We start from the raw sequence: 23,265 nt of genomic DNA, 5'->3' as shown, positions 1-23,265 counted from the left end.
CATTTAGGCAGGCGAGAGTTGTATTTAAAAAATAAAAATAAAAATGTCATCCACAGTACTTTTTTCTCCACGGCTTCATCTGTTGGTTCTATTGGGTCACAGTTTGAAATTACATTCCTCAATTTGTTTCGTTTTTTACATATCTGCATACAATTTGTACTTTCAGCTTAATGTCGATAACAGGTGAAAAAATAAACCTCTCGTCAAGCAATTCATGCTTGGCAGAGGTAATGCTCAGTTTTGATTGAAGCCTTCAAAGTACTAAAAATATCAACTTACATCAAAGGTGGTCAAAGTATGTAATTCGTTCATCTGGCCCACTGATCATTTTTCTAAAATTGATTTATTACATGTATTTATTCTTTTTTTGTATTTCACTAAATGCGGCCCATGAGCAAAAGAGTTTGTCCTCCCGTGCTTTAGATTTATGCACTCGTACAGTACTGCTTAGTTGAGAGGGATCCCATTTCCTGACGGTAAAGAAGGAAAGTATTGATTCATACAGTAAATATTCATTATTGTGTTGTGTGGGTGAAACTTTCCATACGTACTGTAGAGGAATAAAATCTGTTTTTCTGACTCCACAGGCCCGAATCAGCAAAGAGCAAGATCACATCCTTATCATCCCCAGGGGACTCTCCTTTGCTGAGGCGTCGGCTTCGAACCTGGTAAGACTCGGCCTGCCTTAATTGGTGCCAAACTTTTGAAACAGACCAGCCTTCTATTTTGATTCATTTCACCAAAAGGAGACATTGTTTAGAAAATTGCTGTTTGTAGTGTTAGTAGACAAACCATTGACTGTCTCCAAAAGATGTCTCAGTGACTAAGTTGGGGTGAGTGGTACAGTATTTGTGTTTGATGATGTCATGCACAACACATATGTTTATTTCAGTGGCTTGGTGACGAAATGCTGCTTCCACCAGTCATACTGATCAGTATATGTATCTGATCTGTGTAGCTAGCTAGCTAGCTAGCTAGCGTGCCAATAAGTATCGGTCATAAAATCATGGTTAAAAATACTAGTGGTCTGTATTTAAATCTCTAACCATATTTATTTTATTATTATGACTTTGTTGAGTTATTTAGAGCAGTATAATGTCAGTGTTTTTAAGAAGGGATTGTGGATGTGTGGATTAGCTGCATGATAATCAAATACAGCTGCAACTTACTATACATGGTTTGAATTTTTAAGAAACACAAACAAATATACCAAAGAAACAAAGTAAAGAAACCAGTAATACTTGAGCTTGATTGTCAATGTTCTGTTGTTTTTGTTTTGTTTTTTAGTATTTTTTTTAAGCTACTTTTGTTTTCTGTTTTGCTTCTAAATGTTGTTAACTGTTGTGGACGTTGTGTCCTTGGCTTGTGTAAAGGAGGACATTTAGTTGCCTTGTGTATGAAATATGCTATTGACAATCCCAATCTTATATCACAAGTCAAAATGGCGGTCAACTTGGACTTTAGATGGTTTTAATTTGATTTGTGAGGATTATTTTGACTTCAAAATGTGATGAAATGTCGTTTGACTACTATAACAAATCTGCCTGATCTGTATGCTAGTCACAGGCAAAAGCAATACAATATGTCGTTTGTTTCACCGTGCGAAGGAAGCATTTGTGTTGCAGGAATATCAGAAATGCCCTGATGTTCGGAATTGTCAATAGAAATAAAACGACCTTGCCTTTAAGCTGCGTCATATTATAGCAAACTTTCAGCATGACTGAAGCGCATAAAAATGTGCTGTTTATGTTAATAATTAACATTGTTAAAAAGCATTTGACCTTCACAGAAAGCGGGTTATGCGTTCCAGTTTTGCCGGATTAGTATTTCACTGACTTAATGACTTGTTTTATAAGTACATGAAAAATAGTAGACACGTTCTTCCTCATATTTTCTGGTTTCGTTTTGATGTGTCCATTGTATGATATTGACACAAGCGGGACCATCATTGATCTGCTCTGTTTGCATTCGAGCAATAAAGTAGCTCATGTTGTTTGTCCTGTTGGTTTTGCTTCCAAAAGTAAGTTCCAGCACTGGTCATAGTTGCTGTTTGATCCAAAGCCAAGCCATCAGTTTCACACCAAATGTGTGTCATTACACATAACCCCCCCCCCCCCCCCCCTGCTCTCAAGTGTCATTGACAGTTTTAGACATTTCTTATCATCACCATTTAAGCATGTCACATTTAACATCTTTCTGACACGTCCTTTGACATCTTTCTTTATATTTAGACATGCTGCCTATGTCACAGGGGGCCTCTCAGCTGTGTAGTCGTGTGTCTGAGCAGCAGCTACTGAAGTGCATGGCAGGGTGAAGTGAAATGTTACTGGACATGTGATGGAAGTAAATCAATGACAGCTGCCTTTGTCTGACTGTGTCAATATCATTGGTGGTGGTTGCCCTGTTTCTGAAAGATCAATAACAATGATGTTGTTTCCATCTGAAAGAGCTGAGGCCACACCAATATTTCAAAATGATTGGCGTGGTGGGCAAGATCAGACAGATTCTGACAAATGCAGTCACTAAACCAAAATGCCAAGGAAACGTGTTTGTAACATCTAGCAATTTACGACTGCTTATCCTGTTAAGGGTCATGGGGAAGCTGACTTAGGACAAGGCAGGCTACTCATTGGACTAACCACTAACCACAGACTGGTTAATTCACAATTAACCCAAAATAGATTTTGTTGTTGTTCTAATGGGTTTCTTTTAGCTGGAAAGGAATGTAGCAACTTTCTAGTGTTATTTAGGGTGTTCTTAAAAACTATACTTTAAGTACTATAAATTTAGAAGATTTTTATTCCTGTATCCCAAGTATGTATACATGTCAAAATGTAAATCAATAAATTAATTAAATTAATAAAATAAATGAATAAATCAATAAATTAATTAATTAAAATTAAAATTAAAATTAAAATTAAAATCTGTATATAACATTTATTATTCACGCCCTTCTTGCTCATTCTTATTGCCTGATGTTGTTAGGGATTTTTTTTTTTATTCATTGATATTTTTCTTGTGCTAACCACTTTACTAGTGTTAAACAAGCATTTCTAAGTAGCATTTATTATAGTGGTTTGCCACATTTTTGTCATTTTTAGCCAATATACCTATTCAACAAATGTGAAGACTGTTTATTTATTTACAGTATTTTCACATTATTCATATGTTTTCCATTTAGAATCCCCAGAACAAAATACAACAATTAAGAAATGCTGTCACCACGCTGACAATTGTTCTGACCAGCCACAATATTAATATTAATCTTAAAATATTAATATTAATCTAAAAAAAAAAAATGCCATCACAAAAGTATAGATAGTTAAAAAATATATATTTTTGATTTATTTATTTACTTTTTAATTGTGATTGTAATTTGTGGTTGGGATTTTGCCAGCTGTTTCTAATATCTCGAACCACAATTGCAAATGTACGTTAGTTTAATCCTTTAACAGGGACAATTAAAAATGTACATTATTATCTTTGTTAATTCCCTTTGTTTATTGTTATCTATTTAGTGCAGCGCTCTTTGATTGGATCTTCACATGCGCTGTATGTTTTGATGCATATTATCATTATTATTATTATTATTATCATTATTTTCATTATTGTTATTACTGGAAAAAACAACATGTCCGTGCTCGTGCTCAACAGGTTAAAAAGTGAATGTGATTCATGTGCGTCCAACTGCATGATGAATGCTCTTTCCTGTTGCTACAACTCACACTCACAGTTTGTGTAGTGAAAGAGAAACGTGATCTTGTGGTTTTCTGCTTGACATCAGAACAACATGTGGCGGCGGTGCATGATGCCTGCAGGCCACAGGGGGTTTCTGTTTGCGATTCATTTTCAGCCAGACCCTGACATCTGCGTACACTTTGGCCATTTCTTTTTCTTCCGCTTCACACATCTGTCTCTTTGGCCAGGTGTCTTTATTTTCTCCCTTGTGGGTATTCTTCCTTTGCAGGTCTCGTACCTCTTTCCTTACTCCCAATCAGCCAACAACTGAATGTTAATACAGTTGCCCTACCACAACTGTATCATGTTGCATGTAATAATCTAGTTAATTTCCCAAGGTGGAGCTTGTAGACAAAATTAATGGTTGTTAATGTGATTTATGGTGTTGGCTCTATTGATTTTGTAGATGGATGGATGATTCAAGGTTTATCAGCTAGATGTGTTTTTACAGCAGATGTTGGGGGAGAATGATAAGGGTAAAAAAAAGAAAAACTTCAAATTTTGCATTTGTCACAGCTTTTGGGGAAACTCTTATCATGTTCTGCTTCTGATGTTCATTTACCCATGTTAATGTTGATGAAAAAGATAACAAAGAAAGATGTGCTGACTCCAGCTGCTGCCTCGCTTCCCCAGATGAAGGTCAACATCATTGGCGAAGTGATCGAGCAGGGTTCCACCAACCTGAGCATCGACACAGCCGGCTTTAGCCCCCACGCCGCCATCTACTCGATGCGTCCAGACACTCGCTGTGTCATCCATGTGCACACTCCTGCCACAGCTGCTGTAAGTTTTGCAAATTACTCAAAACTATAACAGTAATCCTGAGAAAAGGATTACAATTTGGTTAAAAGTTGTGATGAGATGAACAGTGGTGTGTACTCTGACAAGAAAGAGAATGAAGTTGGAAATGAATGGTAATTACAGTTAACTGGTAAGTTCCATCCATCCATAGTAACATTAGAATGGTAAACACAATAAAACACTAAAGCAATGGCGAGTCGCAAGCGTAAGAATAAAAATTTGTTTTAAGACGCGTTTTTAAAAATGGGCAGGGTGGGTCGGTTTCTTGCCTAATGTTTAGTGCTGGGGTCTGCAACCTCTTTAGTCCGGCTCCTATGGCTCCCTGTGTAGCTAAAAAATATATATAAAATAGAAATGATTATTATTATTATTGTATATTTTTATTTTTTAGACAAAATGTTCTTTAAATGAATTGATGATTGAGATAAAAGAAAATAATTAAATACTCAAAAAATGTCAAAAATCTCTAAAAATCCCATAGAATGTACTGTACACAAAATTGCTAAAAACAAACAAAAAAAGGTCAGATTTAAAAAAAAATTAAAGGCAGAAAATAAAATGTTTAAAAAATTATATATAAAAACACAAAAGAAGAAATCACAAAAATTGCACACACAAAAAAATGGCCACAAAAATCAGAAAATGTATTTAAGAAAAGGCAGGAAAGAAAATGTTCATAAAGTAACCATCAAATGCCCAAACACAAAAGAAGACATCTTGAAATTTACCATAAAATGTCCACAAAGTTGCCCAAAAATGTCAGAAATTTGGTAGAAAGGATGAAAAAGTCTAAAAAGGTGTGAAAAGTTATGTATAAAAAATTTGATGCACAAAAAAAAATCAAAAAATGCAAGACGAAAGACAGAAGAAAATGAATCTTAAAGTATTGAATTCTGCATATTTTTCTGTTATGGTGCTGCTGTAATTAGCTCTTAGGCCAGAGATGGGCAATCTCGGTCCTCGAGGGCCGGAGACCTGCAGGTTTTGGTGGTTTCTCACTTCCAACACAAGCTCATTCCAATCAACAGGATCGGTATCAGGCTTACGCAGAGCTTGCTGATGAGCTGATCATATATCAACTGTGTTGGAGAAGGGCAACATGCAAAACCTGCAGGACTCCGGCCCTCGATGCCCACCTCTGTCTTAGGCCCTAGTTACATTAGAGTAACAACAACACACTGTTTTCATTTTATCACAATGTTCAAATGTTTTGTGGCTTCAGACTAATTCTCTGTTATTTACTTGGCGTAAAATGGTTCTTTTGACAGTAAAGGTTGCTGACCCCTGGTAAAAGTGTGAGATCATGCCAAAAAGAGGGCCCGGCAATGGATAAAGCTCGATCCCCTCTGAGCCCCCACATAGTGATAAGATAAACTGAGACAATATATCTGTAAATAATGAAGCTCTCATCACAAATTAACTTTATAAGCCTGTGTCATAACTTTGTTGTGTGAAGAGATAGGTTATTTATGTTCTTGCTGCCCTCTAGTGGAAGAGCATGTAATTGATCCACCCACCCACAAAACATTGCTGGCATAGAAAAAAAAAGCAATAAATCATCATCACTGCTTTGGTTCGAACTTATTTCTCCCTCCTGCTTGTAGGTGTCGTCGATGAAGTGCGGCATTCTGCCCATTTCTCAGGAGGCGCTCATCCTGGGTGACATCGCCTACTTCAACTACCATGGCAGCCTGGACGAGCCAGTGGAGCGCAGAGAGCTCCAAAAAGCACTGGGGCCTACGGCTAAGGTGGGAAAGCATATTGGTCACACCACATGGAACAATTTGAAACATGTAGAGGGGTGTGTTCTTACACTTTGAACCTCAGAGCCATTTAGAAAATTATTATTTGGGTGTGGTTTAATTTACAGAATACATTAACATTTCGGTGCGCCCTATTCATTTAGTTGCGGTTTTGGAAGAACGGACTTGACTTCATAAGAATTTAAATACTTATCTAAAAATAAATATTCTTTTGTTTTTAAAGGTTCTGGTGCTGCGGAATCATGGCGTGGTTGCTCTGGGTGAAACTATGGAAGAGGCCTTTCACTACATCCACAATGTGCAATATGCCTGTGAAATCCAGGTATTGTATAATCAAAGAAAAGTGCCTTTTAGAAGGTAGCCACGAGAATTTGGGATCGTTCACATATTTGCCGGTCTTTATTTTCACCTTTTTGGTCAAGCAAAAAAAAAGGGAAAAAAAGAAAAGAACATTAATCCAACAGCAAAGCCCAGCTTAATTTCTATAAATAAATCCCCTCCAGCATGTTTGTTGTGCTATGTATGCTTTATTCCTTTGTGTTGTCTAAGTCCTATGTCTTTTACTAAATGACATTTTTGTCCTTGCATAGATTAGGAAAGAGCATTTCTTGTCTGCCATTGGCACTAATTCAGCATACAGAGGATTTTAGTACCACATTTTTTTGGGCAGATGTTTGTTGGCAATAAAAAAAAAATCCCATCTGTTAAGTGAACTGCGTAAACTGACGTCCTTCTCGCTTCTCTCTTTGTGGCCACGTTTAGGTGAACGCCATCTCCTGTGCTGGCAACATAGACAACCTGATATTGCTCGACCAAGAGAAATACAAATCACGAGTGCACACCGTGGCCGCACAAGTTGCCGCAAACATAGACAGCCCTTACAAGTGGAAGGTCGGCGAGCTGGAGTTTGAGTCTCTCATGAGGATGCTGGACAACCTGGTGGGTCAAAATCACTTTATCCTGACTCTCGCTGAGCTTCCTTCAACAATTATGCCGTTTTTTTGGTTTGTTTCCTTCACAGGGCTACAGGACGGGTTACGCCTACCGCCATCCCATCATGCGTGAGAAGCCGAGGCACAAGAGCGACGTGGAGATCCCCGCCACCGTCACGGCGTTTATGTTCGAAGAGGACGTGGACGCCACGCACTTTCCCTTTAAGTTCCTGCAGCAGCGGCAGCAGCGGGAGAAGACGCGCTGGCTCAACTCGCCCAACAGCTACACCAAGGTCAACGTGGAGGGTGGAGACGAGCGTTACAACCACAGCAGGACAACCACGGTGAGGATATAGTTTACATTGGAGTAATGTAAACGTAATTTTTTTAAGTTTCACAGCTTGAGTGGTTGAAGTTTGATAATGTTTTTTAAAATGACAATATTTTTTTCTTTAAGAAAATAGTAAAAAAAAAAATGTATTCATCAATTAATTAATTAACTCATTCACTGCCATTGACAGCTGTTGATGTCAAAAATTCATTTTAACAATTTTTATTAGTTTAACAATTTTTTTCCATTTTTGTTAACAAGAGTATGAAAACCTAGATTTTTTTTTTGTACATTTAGAACAGATATAAAATTTGTGATTAATCGTGAGTTAACTAGTGAAGTCATGCGATTAATTACAATTACAAATTTTGATCGCCTGATGCGATTTTTTTTTTTGCTAATTTTTAATAATCTTTTCTTTTTTCTTTTTTTCTTTTTAATAATGTTTTTTTTTTTTTTTTGAAAAAGTATAAAAAAATTAGGGGCGTCAGGCAATAACATTTTTTAAACGTAATTAATCTCATGACTTCACTAGTTAACTCCCAATTTAAAAAAAAATCATAATAATGTTTTTTTTTTATTTAAGAATTTTTTTTTTTTTAATTAGGTGTCGGGCGATTACAATTTTAAAACGTAATTAATCGCATGACTTCACTAGTTAACTCACGATTAATCCAAAAAATTATGTCTGTTCTAATACAAAAAAGAAAATTCTAGGTTTGCATACTTTTGTTAACAAAAGTGGGCAAAAATGTAAAACTAATAGAAATAGTTCAAATAAATTTTTGACGTCTATAGCCGTCAATGGCAGAGAATGAGTTAATAAAAAAAAGAAAGATAATGACTTTTTTTTAAAAAGCCCTTCCACAGTTACCTATAGGAATATAATTATGAAATCTTACCTTTGACAGAATCGCGATGTAATTTCTTATAAAGTATGAGTTATTTCGGTGGCTATTTTTCTTACCCGGAAGTCAAACGCTCGGTTCAGTAAAACCCCGCCTCTCCCCCCGTGGTTGCCACACCCCTCTCATGACGTAGTCCAAGCCGGCTGCTTCACGCAACGCCCACGAAACATACAGATAGGTTTTTAAGACGATTTTTAAAATGGACTCTAAATTTTCTCAGGTTGGGAGGGGCTGGTGCTTGGAGCGCAGAATAACCTTGAATTTCTCATACGGAGTCCGAATGGAGGAAAACACAATTTTGGTCATGTTTTTGGTGACGAATTAGCATTTTAACATGGCTAAAAGCTCCAAAAAAAAATTTTTTTTCATGTTGCAGTCCCTTTAAACAAGATGTCATGCTCTGAGTATAGAACTCTAGCATGATACTATCATGCCATCTGTTGGTTGAACAAGGTACTACATTACTGTGATTTAGAAGTTTCTTTTTAAACTGCCCTAGCTTTCGATGCAACAAAATGACATCACAGTGCTCACTCAGCTTGCGAACGTCACATGACCAAACCCAGAAAGCAGGTGAGCTGTGCTGGCCGTTACCGGAGCCCTTGGGCACTGTAGTGTAATTTTCAGTCGACAGCAAGTGGCAAAATGGCCGCCCCCTGGGGTGGATGAAAATGTGTGGATTTTGTAGCTTAAATCAAATTCTCTCCAGTTGGATGCGCCGTCTGACATCACAGACGTGCTGCACCCCGAATTGGAAAATGAACCGCCCCTCATGCGGTCAGGCAGCACAACATGGTGTTGTGTCCATTAGTGCACCGTGGCAGCACATACACAGTGAAAGTCACAGATACTACAGTACAGTGTGACCCCATTTGGTCAAAAATAATACCTGCATACGTAATTATTTGAGTTTATGTGGCTTTGGGATGATCGGTGAAATAATCAATTCTAAAATTATTTGTCAAGACCTTTTATCATTGTTGCTATAATCATGATTATTATTATGATTTCCATTCACAGTGGATGAAAGCAGAAGAGACTGGAACGCCGATCAGAATTGAAGACCCCAATCAATTTGTTCCTCTCAACACAGACCCCAAGGACGTACTGCAGAAGAGGAACAAAGTGAGTGCGACGTCACACAATCATCGATGATGAGGTCTTTTAACAGCCAAGATTCAAAGGCTCTTCGGGAAGATGATTAAGTGTTACGTAATTGTGTGGAGGCTGTGGCATTCTCCTCATTCCAATTTTAACATATTCCAAAAATTCACGTCTTTCTAGAGTGTATTTTTCTTATTCCAAATATTCACACCTTACCCACAATTCCCGATTTTGTACCCTATCTTTCCCCATTCATTCTTAATGGGAGATTCTACATTTCACATCTACTTTCACATTTTTCATCCCATTCACTTCATTCCAAGTTCAATATATTCCACCAATTCACACCATGAGCGCTTCCATCTATTCCGCAGGTTTTCATTTAGCCTTACAGCCTTCACACGCAGTTTATCCAGAAATTGCATTTTCTAGTTTAAAATGGGTTTCTGAATGCTTCCATTTTTGAAGATTGCAATTTTCATTATTTTGAGATTATTCTGGTATTATTTTTTTGACAGCTCTTGTAATTGGACCAGCACATTTTGAGGGGGTTGTGGGTATGGTGTCGTTTTCTCAACCGTAGCTTTCTTTAGTTTTTTGGGTCATTACAGTAATAAAAACATGCAGACCATGCGTGCATGTGTCATGTGTGGAAATTCCATGTAAACAGATATTGTTGTGTTATAAAACAGAAGAAGAAACAAGGACGTTGAAGCTGTTTAGTTAAATATGTGTGCAGATTTTTTTTTTACATCTGCGGTATTTTTTTTTAAATGTAGTTTAACAGTAAAAATATATAAGGAACTTTTTTCATTTTTATTTAGATTTTTTTTAGGTACTTATAGTGCACCTTGTTCATAAGTCATTTATGTGTGAAGCTTGGAATTCCATACTATTATATATTTTTGTTTTATTTAATTGTCACTTGGAAATGACAAAATATTACTGAATGATAATGCAACATAATAATACAATATGATTTTTCTGAATTGGAAATCTTTTAACTTTTGAGGACATGAAGTGCTCAAAAGTCTCCTAGCAGTTCACAGCTGGATTAATCAAAACAGCATTATCATTATTTTTAATTAGCATTATTGTTTTACAGATTAGAGAGCAGAATCGGTGCGAAGTGACGACATCGGGGCCGCGCTCGCAACACCTTGCTGGCATTCCAATTGATCAACCACGACGGGTAAGATGGAAAACACAGAATGTCATTATATCAGGGTATAAAAAAATCACAAGTATAATAAATACCAACGGGGATTAAGGTATGTTTAAGGGGATTTTGCTTTTAAATTGTTATTGCCAAAGGCGCATTTTAGGATGTAGTTTGCCTTTGGCCTTAATCTTCAGCCAGTATTTGTTGATCCAAACGGTTTACCCAAATGTGTTCAGTTAGTACCTTTAATGGCCACAAGAGGGAGCCAAGTGTCTACATTCTGCAACAAACGCTAAAAAAGTACAAGGATGTAATTCTATTTCTCTTTTAGATTGTTGGTGGTGCTATCAGGATAGAGTTACTTAAATGATAAATGAATTAACATTAGCAGGCAATCATTAAAGTGTAACTTTTTAATGCTGACTTGAGTGTGGTTGGTATCTTGTGTTGAAGGCTCAAGTGCAGATACACATTCTGGTAAATACACGTAAATATTTATTCATGGCTGTTTGCAATATTAAAATTTTTCCTCACTTTTGGATAGTTTTGTGTCTCAGCACAAACAGCATGTTTTGTTGTCAGAATGGTCACAAGAACACGTTCACATACTGTATGTGTGTTTGTACATCAAATGATTGTGCAGTGATCTTAATTGGATGTTAACATGTAATGGCGTGTTTCAATCCTCAAACGTACACATTTTATTCCACAGATGTGGTTGGATCGTGGTTTGTGAGCACGCATGTTACTTACCATGATGGCAATGCGTGTGTGTGTGTTTCGTTGTCTTGTCTGAGTCAAGTTTGAAGTGGTTGATGCAGTTCTCCTCAGTTAAAATCTTTAATTCAAGACTGATGTTACTCTTCTATGCCTTTATGTTACTGTTTATAGTCACTGTTTTTTTGTGTGTGCTTTTTTGGCTACAAGGGCTTCCTAACTGTTTGTATGCTTGTGTGTGTCCACGGCAGCCATACGTGCCCACAGAGGAGGAGCAGATGGCCCCGCTGCCTCCCAACCCTTTCAGTGAGCTGTCAGAGAAACACTTGCACGAGTATCGCAAAAACGTGGAAAGGAGGCAACTGGGTCTCGGTAGGTGGTGCACGGCCACACACACACACGCACCTACTCGTCATCTATTTATTGTTCCTGACATTTGGTGCTAATGTTGGTCATGCTCTAACACACAAAGTTATGTGCGCTCAGAGACACTTAACATTGTTGGTAGAACAAAGTGTGGCAAAAGAAAAACATTTTAATATAACCAGTCGTCATTTCAAACACAATTAACTCATTCGCTGCCATTGACGGCTATAGACGTCAAAAATTCATTTGAACTATTTCTTTTAGTTTAACATTTTTTCCCACTTTTTTTAGCAAAAGTATGAAAACATAGGAAAAAAAATTGTATTAGAACAGATATAAAATGTGTGATTAATCATGAGTTAACTAGTGAAGTCATGCGATTAATTATGTTTAAAAATTGTAATCACCCGACACCCCTCATTTTTAATAATCTTTTCTTAAAAACAAAAAAAAACAAAAAACATTAAAAAGAAAAAGAAAAGATTATTAAAAATTAGGGGCATCAGGCGATTAATATTTGTAATCGTAATTAATCGCATGACTTCACTAGTTAACTCACAATTAATCACAAATGTTATAACTGTTCTAAATGTACAGAAAAAATCTAGGTTTTCATACTCGTTAACAAAAATGGAAATGTTAAACTTTTAAACTTTTAAAAAAAAATTAAAAAAAATAGTAAAAAGGAATTTTTGACGGCTATAGCTTTCAATGGCAGTGAATGAGTTAAATGTGGATTTTCTGACACTAATTCACAGGGTCAAAATATTAGGCACACCACCCAGTCTAATGCCATCATGTGTGTTTATAGTCTGTAGCTTAGCAGAAGCCCCAGGAAACTCAAAAACACACACAACATATACTTTTTTCCCTAAATAGACCCTTTGTTTCTGCACACACACACACACACAACACACACAACATATACTTTTTTCCCTAAATAGACCCTTTGTTTCTACACACACACACACACACACAGACAGACAGAAAAGCAAATGCTAATCATATTAGCTCTGAGCCTTTTAGAGAGGCATGGGAAAAATCAATAGTGAGCAGATAGCATGCAGTCTCAACAGTCTGCATTCTACTCCAGACCTGCCACCTTGCATTCAATACGTGTTCATTCATCTTATGTGCGTGCATACAGTGCACAAATACAGTGTCGGGCGTGTGTGTGTGTGTGTTACGTGCGGACACAAGAGGCCAATATGACTAAGATGGCAGAACGAACAGACAGCAGGTCTTCACACCCGCCTCATGACTGACGGTCGTTGCTATGACACGGTTGCCCCCGCAGCCCCGCGAATCCCCATTGGCCAATCTGGAATGCCAGCTGGAGACCGTCTGGACTGGCCCTAAACATGATTTGGCTACATGCACACATACGGGGGCCCAAGTGGCCCACAATGTCATTCCATAAATGTCAAATGTGTATATTCAATAAGATATTTGCACTCTTGGAATCTCACTTGTTTAAGTTGTGAGTTTTCCACAAGCACAAAACAAAACAGCACGTTCACAGCCTGTTACGCAATCTGCATGCATGCAAGTGTTGCGAGCGATGCCTCGGCTAACTCAATGTGTAACCCTGAACGTGCTAATTAACGTGTCATTGTGATTCGGGAACATCTTTTGTGCAAAGTTAAAAATGATTCAAACCACTTGTGATGAGCTGCGCTGGCACTTTAACTGTACTAACAAATGTTGCCTCTGAAAACAGCTGTTGTTCAGGTTTACGAAGTTTTGTTTAAATGGTCAAACTACTGCAAGCAGATGAAAAGCATTGAAATTGTCTTGTTTCAAGCTGGTGGGCAAACTTTTGTGCTTAAGAGACTTTTTTGGGGGGGCGGGGGGGAATGGGCCAGGTCATCCATAATTGAGGTTAAACAAGTAAAATGATTTATTTTAATTTAAAAAATACCTATTATTATTAATTAAGTTATAATCAAGTGTAATTATTAAAAAAATTATATGTAGTATTGTTATTTTTTTAATTTTTAGAAACTTTTTTTTTTTTTTAAATATAACATTCAAATTAAAAAAAGTTATTTCTGAATTCAACATTTTAGGAAAGAAATGGCCACAGTACAATAGTGCAACAAATATTTCAGGACTCTTGCTAAAGTGAACTGTCGGGTGGGCCGAATTAAAGAACAGAGTGGGCCATGTTTGGGCCATACACCATACTTTGCCCACCACTAGTTTAATAGGCTGAAGGTACGGATATAAACCCCAGTTTTGATTTAATGCTTAAAAAAGAATGTTTTACACTGATAGCAATGATAAACTACATAAGTAAATAGAACATTAGAACATGAAGAACCTATAAAGTATATTCCTGTCAAGATGAAAATGTCCAAGAAAGAGAAAACTTGCTCTCCAAAACAGTCTGAAAGGAATCCGACGATGTTTCTGTCAAATTTTCAGAAGAGCATCTGTCTGTGTCTGAATCCTAACTTGTGTTATCACTAATCTCTTGACTCGGCCTCCCCCCCCCGCTTCCCTTCCTTCAATCCCCGCACCCTCACCCGACACGCTCGCCCCCGCTGTCTTGCTACCACCGCTTCAATCTAACCCCCCCCCCCCCCCAACCATCCCGCAATCCGCTCATCCCACACCCGCTACCAACCCCCACCCCCTGCAGATGGCGAGCACGAGCTAACCTCGGACGACGGTTCCACGCTCTCACAATCTTTGTCTCTCACCCAGTCCCCACAAAGCACTCCAGCTAAAGGTATCACTCGCTGCATCAGAGCTGCCGTTCTATTACGGCTTTGTGCGTCATATCCGTAATGTTGGTATGTAGACAAAATATTCAGTTAGGCATTTATTTGCAAAATATGCATTTTTATTTAGCTAACTGTGCACAGTTCATTTCCTGTTCCGTGGCAACTTTGAGCTTATGCCAAACGTGATATAAAACACTACCACATTTCCAAAAGTGACCTTTTTATGGGTTTTAGGTAAAATAAAAAAAAATAAAAAAATAAATATATATATATATTATTGTATATTTAGAGCAGATATAAAATATGCGATTAATCGTGAGTTAATTATTACAGTCATGCGATTAAAAAATATATTTCACGGACACGCCTAGTTTTTACAATATACTTACTGTAATGCCCTCACAGACGGGAAACGAGAGCCACAGTTTATTGAATGGCAGGAAAACAATGAAACTAATGCTGTCAAAATTTTTAAAAAGCTTTAACTCCTAAATTAAAGCTTTAACTCTGAGTTAAAGCCGCTGAATGTCAAAAATTCTATTTCGAAGCGCTACTGCCACCTATTGACGAAAAATGAAAAAGTACATACCCTTCTTCAGATACTCAACGTGCACATGACGTCACACCCGCAGACAGAGGGCGGGAAATTCGAACCCGAATCCAGTCTGATAACTATTGGCCAGAGGCTTGCAGGAGTACCCATTGTGAACAGCTAAGGTGTTAATCTACTAATTAGAAGATGTTTTATGTTTGTCATAAATGGTCAAATAAAAAGGCCACTGTAAAGATATTTTTTGGGGGAAAAAAATCCATACTGCAGCTTTAAGGCATTAACTCAAGAGTTAGCTTTCACTTTGACGTCACTAAATAAAACGCAAAGACTGCATGTAATCACACTCAGCCCTGAGCTGCTGTCGGCAGCTCGCCAGGTCACTCCACCCCACTAGGTCCCGCCTTTTAAAGGCACATGCATGCACTCTACACAGATAAGATGATACAAACAATATTTACTGTACTTTTTCTACACAGATAAGACAATACAAACAGTATTTACTGTACTTTTTTAATAATAATGTATTCATTATTTTAATTGAGTTCGATTTTTGAAAATTTTGTTTTATAAACATAAAATGTTGCTTTGAAACATATAAATGGGCGTTCACTGTATTTTATGACTTACATATGTCCTTCACAAGCGCAGCCAGCAAGATTACCTCATTGAGTCGCTCCTCCTTAAATAGTAGCTAACAACACCGCAGGATTGACTTCCTGTCGGCTTCCCTCGCAGCCCAAACACGCACAACCACACGGCAGCGGTAGCAATTAACCCGCAGCGCTGCACGGACTCACGGGAGCCATCTTTTATGATGGCACCGCTGTGAGGTCAGACAGTTGCGCTTGAAACCGGGTCAGTTGTTACATGCTTCATTTTGCCCATGATCTCAGTGTATTGTTTGCTTTCCTTTTGTGCCACGAAAATAACCTGAGAAGTGGCGATAAAGTTTCATTATAGTTGTCCAATACCATTGGCCTTCTTTCTCCAACATGCATTACGCGAGTCCATAGGAGGGAGATGTGATGATACATGAACAGGATATAAACTGAGCACTGATGGGTTTTTTTTAAGGTGAGAGAACAGGCTCATCAGGTCAATGGGTTTTATTTACACTGCTATGTTGTGAAAATGTAGAGCACAAGGACAGCGGAAGTGCTGCACACACCTGAAATGGTGTTTGTGTGCCGAGCCAGCAGGGTGACACATTTACTATACGAGCGTAGTGGAGGGCATTAAAAGCATGCGCGGTAAATCCTAATGAAGTCACATTTAATGTGCCTCTGTCCTAGATTGAACTCAGTGGGGCGATTTCACTACACTTCCTACATTCATTACTCAAATTGTTTTTACCATAATATTCATTTTAGATGCCAAAATTGATACAATATGTAGGGGAGGTTTATGTCACACCTTTTACACTTTTGTGTAAAAAATGTGACATGTTGTCCCACCATCGGGTAAGTTGTCTCACTACTTGTATATGAGGTAAGATGTCACACTGGGTTTTGCAACAAATAAATCAAAGACAAAATGATTGCTGTTCTTTTTTTACTCGACAGGAAACATTAAAGTCAGCCAAAGAAAATGTTTATCATTGCACTTGGTTGAACATAGCAATTAAAGTAACTTGAACATAAAATTTTATGCAACAGACCAGTCCTAAAACGACAACTGGAAGATCCATTTATAATCACTCAAACAAATTTCCTCACTAATCAGACTTATCATCTGAATGGCACTTCTGGCATATGTAAACTAATTTGCCTGGCATGCGTTTTTCATTGGCTCATTCTATGCTTATGTCATGTGACAACTAACCCCAAAATGACTTAGACATGTTGCCCAAACTACCCTATCTGCTAAACTTAGCTCAAGTTTAAAGTTATCTTAAAACAGAACAATGACTGGGGTGTGACAATATTCCTGACTCTCCCCTCTAACAAGTTAACATGAATCACTGCTAGGATTTTTAACTGGAAGATGTTTCTTTAAAATATATTGTATAATGTAAAAATAGTTTATCAGCGTTCATCTGTGCTCACAATGTGCTATTCCCTTCTCAAACAGGAAAATAAATAGTTGTACTGTATTCCACTTTTTAGTTGCACCACCTGGTGGAAGAGAAAACTACAGTGTGACAACTTACCCATGTGACAACGAGCCTTGGTCTCCCTGTTTCACTTGTCTCTGTAAAGTGAAAATAAGATGTCTTGAAAAATTTAACATTTAAAATTTGACACGCCACAAAAAGAGTATTATTAACAAGGTTGTCCAAAAATTTGAATGAATATAAAAAATCCCACGCACAATATAAAATGCGGCTATAAAAAAATAAACACCTCCTCACAGATGCAGTATGCACTGAAAACACGCCCTGATAAACATCAGCTGTCACTATACCTTCATACAGTATGTGCTCAAATGTCTATTTTGAGCCACAGGCTGAATAGCATGTCCTTCAAGTGTCTCTTTTATGTAGAGCCACACAATGACACAACACTGTGACGACAACGTGTGACGAACCCGTCGCCGGTCTGCCCGCTAGCTAGCAATACAGTATAAATTCCATTCTTTAATTCATTCACTGCCATAAATTCATTTTAAAAAAGATTATTACTTTTTATAGCCGTCAACGGAAGTGAATGAATTTTAAAAAAGAAAATATTATTAAAAATTTGGGGCGTCAGGCGGTTAATTTTTTTTAAAATTGTAATTAATCGCATTAATTCACTAATTAACTCACGATTAATCCAAAATTTTATGTCTGTTCTAAATGTACAATAAAAAAATTCTAGGTTTTCATACTCTTGTTAACAAAAGTCGGAAAAAAATGTTGAACTAATAGAAATAGTTCAAATTAATTTTTGACGTTTATAGCTGTCAATGGCAGTGAATAAAAAAAAAGATTATTAAAAATCAGGGGCGTCAGGCAATTCAAAATTTTTATCGTATTTAATCGCATGACTTCACTAGTTAACTCACGATTAACCACACATTTTATATTTGTTCTAAATGTACAATTGAAAAAATCTAGGTTTTCATACTCTTGTTAACAAGTGTGAGAAAAAAAGTACTAACACTAATAGAAATAGTTCTAGCCATCAATGGCAGTGAATGAGTTAATTAACTGTTCATCGTTTTTTTTAATGCATCGAAATGCACCTCTATAGGGGAAATTTTGATTTCGGTAGGAGGACTTTATCAGTCACACATTACCAGTCAAGTTTCTTGCTCGCTCTATAACTGTGCCCATTTGTTTAGCTTTGAATCTGGATTGTTTCCTGTAGACTCAGAGATGATTAATTATTAGGATGAAACGTAATCTCTGTCCCATTTGTGACACATGGCTCATTTTTTTCCCCTCCCCAGACAACCACGCGGGCCTGATGAACGGCAAGGACAACCACCGCGACGCAGATGACGAGCTGTGCAAGCGGGTGAGCCAGCTCAACACCAGCGCGGAGAGCGTGGAGATGATGGTGCGAGCGGGCGACAAAATCGAGGAGGTGCTGTCCCAGGAGAGCTCGCCCTCCAAGTCGCCCAACGCCAAGAAGAAGAAGAAGTTCCGCACGCCGTCCTTCCTCAAGAAGAACAAAAAGAAAGAGAAGACGGAGGCCTGATGGTCACCAAAATGCGAGATAGAAAGGCGAGGGCATCTTTTTCTGTTTTGTCTTTCATGTTGTCTTTATTTTTCAGATTTTTTTGTTTTTAATTCTTTTCAGAGTTTTTATATACAAAGAAATGATTTGGGGGGCTGGGGGGGGGGGGGTTATAATTGGTTTGTAACGGGAAAAAAAAGGTTTCCCAGGTAGATGGACAGGTGAAATGTGGTCGGGCATTTTCAAGTGAATGCAGTACTGGAAGTTGGTTCTGCGAAATTTGATTTTTTTTTAAAGCGTCATACTTTAAAGGGGAAGTCAACCTTAAACATTTCTGACAATAATATGTTATATGTGACCTCACTAGTCTAAACATATTACATTTGTGGAATATGAGTTATGCAACAAAATCCAGCCATTTTAATCCATCTCAGGGGGCGGCCATTTTGCCACTTGCCGTCGACTGAAGATGACATTAATGTTGCTCACAGTTGCAACGTCCAATCATAACTCACCTGTTTACTCAAACCAAACTGTGATTTGTTGTTACCTGAGCAACTGTGATGTCATCTTCAGTCGACAGCATGTGGCAAAATGGCCGCCTTCTGATATTGATAATAACTGCTGGATTTTGCTGCTTAACTCATATTCCACAAACTCAATATTAAACAGAATACTGTATTTAGATTAGTGGGACTGCGTAGAACATATGATTGTCAAGCCAATTTTTGGGCGGTAAAAAAAAAAAAAATCTAATCTCAAATCAAAGAGTGCATACTGCACGTTTTACAATCCTCATCTGGTGGTCCACTTGCCTCCGCATTGAGTCTATAATCACTGAGAGGCTGCATGACAGATGACATCACACTGGACAGCTGCTCTCCCTCCGTGGCCACAGGGTTTGTGTCCAGTTGTTTACCGGGCTCTTCTTATTGTGCACCACTCTTCTTGTTTTTGCGCGTTTACTCACCAAACTGGAGTCATTTTGCATTAACATCTCAAAAGAGCCACCAGGACACTGTATATTTATGTAGCATTCTCCTATACTTACTTTTGGGACAAACCGGAATTCTTTTTTTTTTTTGTGTAGTTGAAGTCATCGCATGGAATTTGACCTTTTTTATTGAACGTTTGCTTGTAGTCAGCATCCTTTTGTACTCATTTCTAAGCTTTTTCCAGGCGCCTATTTTGTCTTTTGCCAGGAGGAGAAGTGATTGCTCACACTATATTTTAAAGTAGAGTACATAAATATAACACAGATATATTTGAAAACTGGATATGCCGGCTATAGATTTGTAACTATATATTTTTTTATGTTATTGTGCTGCACTTTCCACTGTAGTGTGGGATGGTTTCACCAGTGAAGGAGACTGTGAAGTCGTTTTGTGGTCAATTTTGAGCAAGTAGCAAAGCAAAGGCCTGGACAATGGAGCCAAGTGAAGACCCTGAAAGTGAAATTTAGTATGAAGAAGGAAAAACACAGAAAATGCTTTTCATGTGCAAAAATGATGTCTGCACTGCAAATTTTTATTTTTTTTTAAAACACAGGAAGTGTGTAGTGCTGATACGGCTAACGTCTACAGTCGCTAGCTGATGTGAGAATAACAGGAGTATTAGGGCCACGCTGGGGCGGAAAGGAGTAATATTACCAGATAAAAAGTTGCATTGACAGAAGAATACAGTGGACAACAATATTTTCATGGAAATATTAATGCAGCCATTATCTACACTCTAATAAGAGAATTGTTGAACCAATTTAAGATTACAAATTGAATTGTTGACCAACTTTTAAAAAAAAAAATACTTGAAAGTGAAGATATTAAGTTTAATGAGCTCATAATTAATTAAACTTAATATATTCACTTTGGATTTACTTCGTCGTGGATTAATTTTGTATTAAAGTCGTGTGTTAGCAATTGCAGTAAGTTTTTTTTAAGTTGGTCAACAATTCAATTTGTAATATTAAATTGGTCCAACAATTCTGTTTTTAGAGTGATATGAGTAGTATTAAATGATTGTTAAAAAACATTTCAGGTTGGCATTTCAAGTTTTTGGGGAAGGACTTTTTTAGAGAATCATTGAAGTTGTTTTATTTTCTTGTAAAAATTCGAATTATTTTTGGTATTGTAACATTGCAACTGTTGTAATAATATAATATAATTCTTAAGTCACCAAGTTTTTTTTATCATGCAAATTTATTTTTGCAATAATACACTTATATTATTGTAAAAAAATAAATAAATACTATTGTCATGTTGCAACATTATTCTTGTAAACTCGTAACATTATGACTTCATGTTTTTTGTAGTCCTCATATTTTGACAAATTTTGTCTAGTAAAAAAAAAATATATATATTCTTGTATATTAATGTTTTTTTCCCCTTGTGAAATGATTATTTTCTTCTTTTTTTTTTACATGCTTCTGTTATATCTGCGTAGTATTTTTCAGTCTGGCCCTAATTCTCCAGCATATTGAATGAAGTATGGAGCACAGATGACTTTTGTATAGTGTTGATATACGTGTACGAAAGAGTGTGAGATCTAAAGCCATATTGTATTGTTTTTCGACAAGGGGTTGTGATCCAAAGCGTGGCTTCAATGACCCTGACAGGACCTCTCCCTTAATCCCCTTAATTGACTGCATGGCCGCCGACTGTTGTGCTCAATAACAGCCCTCCGCTTCACTCCTTTAAAAGTTTTCACGTGCACATTCGATCCCTCTGTGAGCCCGTTTCACCGCGCTCGTGCCACGTTTTTGGCAAATGTGATATTTGTCCGATGATCCCGCACTCTTTCCCTGGCAGGATGCGCCATGTACCAAGACTAAAGCCAGCAGTGTAAACTGGTAGATTTGGAGGCGGGGCTGTATGTTGAGTTGTGTGCTTTTGGCCATCAACTGGCTGGAGTGCATACTAGTGAGAGATGGAGAAGGGAGGAAGTGTAGCAAGACAAGCTAATAGCATGCTTTCAGCGTCTTTCATCGCATCTCTCGTCTTTGTCATCCTCCATTCGTATGGCTATATTTATTCTGTGTTTGTTCATTAAGCATTTTATGGGCACAAATCGCTCCCAGGTGAACTGAATGTGCTTTTGTTTCATTTTTATATTCTTTGCACCTTGCGCTACTAATGCTTCCCGATCCATGTTTTCTTAAAAAAAAAAAAAAAAAGTTTGCTTTGGCATGCCACAATGAGCCAAACGACTTTTTGACCTGTGAACCCTCCCTTATACAAATGCTAATCTATGGAGTTGCTTTTAGATGTAATGCTAATCAGTGTACATTCACAAATAAACTGTATTTTACCAACACGAAAGCTCATTTTCATCTTTTTTTCGCATCCATGTCACTCAATGTATTGTTTTGTGTTGCTCTTAATCCATACACAATCACGTTCTTTTGCTCCACTGTTGTAAAGCGATCAATTCATTTAAGTCTCATCCATTGTTGCATCCTTAACAATCATTGGTTGCATTGTAGGAATACAAATTGGATGACGTCTTTTGTGAATGGGAAATAACTGGTTCCTTCTATTTGTCTTGGATGGGAATGGATATACAAACTGTGTGTCTGTGGAATGTTCAATCACATTTGCGACAATGGTTGAGTCTAATAACAAACAATGGGACAATGACAATAACAGGCACAGGAAACATGGACCTTCTCGACAGGAATGCCAAAGCCATGAGAAGAGGCCTTGAGAATATCATGAGACATGCATGAGCATATTTGCACTCCAAATAACGGCATACCATTTCATAACACACGTCATTAAACCAAATATATACACAGCTGCTTCATACCTTTTTATTATTACAAGGGTCAATGTCACTATAACAATAATTGTGTTTGGTACAACAACAAAAGGGTCCTTTTGTGGGTTAGTCAATTGAAGTTTTTGGGTTAAATAAGTTGGGTTGTTCCCCGTATTGACCCCGTTTGTGTTATTTTTGACCCAACTGTTATTAGAGTGCAAAATCAGTTTGAATTTCATGATTGTATTGGACAATTTGCATATGTCCCTGAAATTGTTGTCCACCCTGTCATTACAGGGTACTGCCCCTTTAAGAGTAGATTGTTGCAGAGAAAATAGTTGCACTTCCTTTTGCAATGTTCATCATATCATGCTTGTAGCTGGGTGTTCATGTTGTCAAGCCTGGCATGTCCACTCTGTCATAAAAAAAAAAAAAAAAAACTTTCTAACAGACAATATATATTTGATAAACAGCACAGAGTCAGCTTTCTAACTGAATCATATTGCTACGGTCCACCATCTGTGCAAATGCTAAGATTAGCCAAAAATGTCCACCCTGTCAGCAAGCTCACATATTTTGATGTTTGCCTGTACAATGTCCGTTTGCAGTTGTTGTTATTATTATTATTGGTATTATTATTATTATTATTATTATTATTATTATTTAAATCTACCTAATTCAATGAATATACATTTCAATGGAAACCCCAGATTTTTGGGAGGTGAATGAATCTTATTGACTAATTTGCCTTTGCACTCTTCATTGATTGGCTATGAGAAGTCACATGGTTCTGCTACCTAAGAAGG

The 23,265-nt window shown here is 37.4% G+C and overlaps 1 protein-coding gene across 4 annotated transcripts in view; it reads left to right on the top strand.

The window, feature by feature from the left end:
* The window catches only part of add3a (adducin 3 (gamma) a), a 62,934-nt gene extending 40,031 nt beyond the window's left edge, over positions 1-22,903 (top strand). For 3 of the 4 annotated variants that reach the window (XM_077570448.1, XM_077570449.1, XM_077570450.1), the window contains exons 5-15: positions 588-668; positions 4,372-4,521; positions 6,144-6,287; positions 6,526-6,624; positions 7,065-7,241; positions 7,324-7,578; positions 9,494-9,598; positions 10,683-10,769; positions 11,708-11,828; positions 14,467-14,556; positions 18,477-22,903. In XM_077570448.1, coding sequence (XP_077426574.1) covers positions 588-668; positions 4,372-4,521; positions 6,144-6,287; positions 6,526-6,624; positions 7,065-7,241; positions 7,324-7,578; positions 9,494-9,598; positions 10,683-10,769; positions 11,708-11,828; positions 14,467-14,556; positions 18,477-18,727 — 1,560 coding nt within the window. In that variant the 3' untranslated portion in view covers positions 18,728-22,903. The remainder of the gene's footprint in view (positions 1-587; positions 669-4,371; positions 4,522-6,143; positions 6,288-6,525; positions 6,625-7,064; positions 7,242-7,323; positions 7,579-9,493; positions 9,599-10,682; positions 10,770-11,707; positions 11,829-14,466; positions 14,557-18,476) is intronic. The other variant, XM_077570451.1, reaches the window with a different exon arrangement.
* The last annotated feature ends 362 nt before the right edge of the window (positions 22,904-23,265 follow it).

This window comes from Vanacampus margaritifer, chromosome 7 (genome assembly GCF_051991255.1).
Source record: "Vanacampus margaritifer isolate UIUO_Vmar chromosome 7, RoL_Vmar_1.0, whole genome shotgun sequence".
NCBI classification, from domain to species: Eukaryota; Metazoa; Chordata; class Actinopteri; order Syngnathiformes; family Syngnathidae; genus Vanacampus; species Vanacampus margaritifer.
This window is presented reverse-complemented; position numbering and strand designations above follow the sequence as displayed.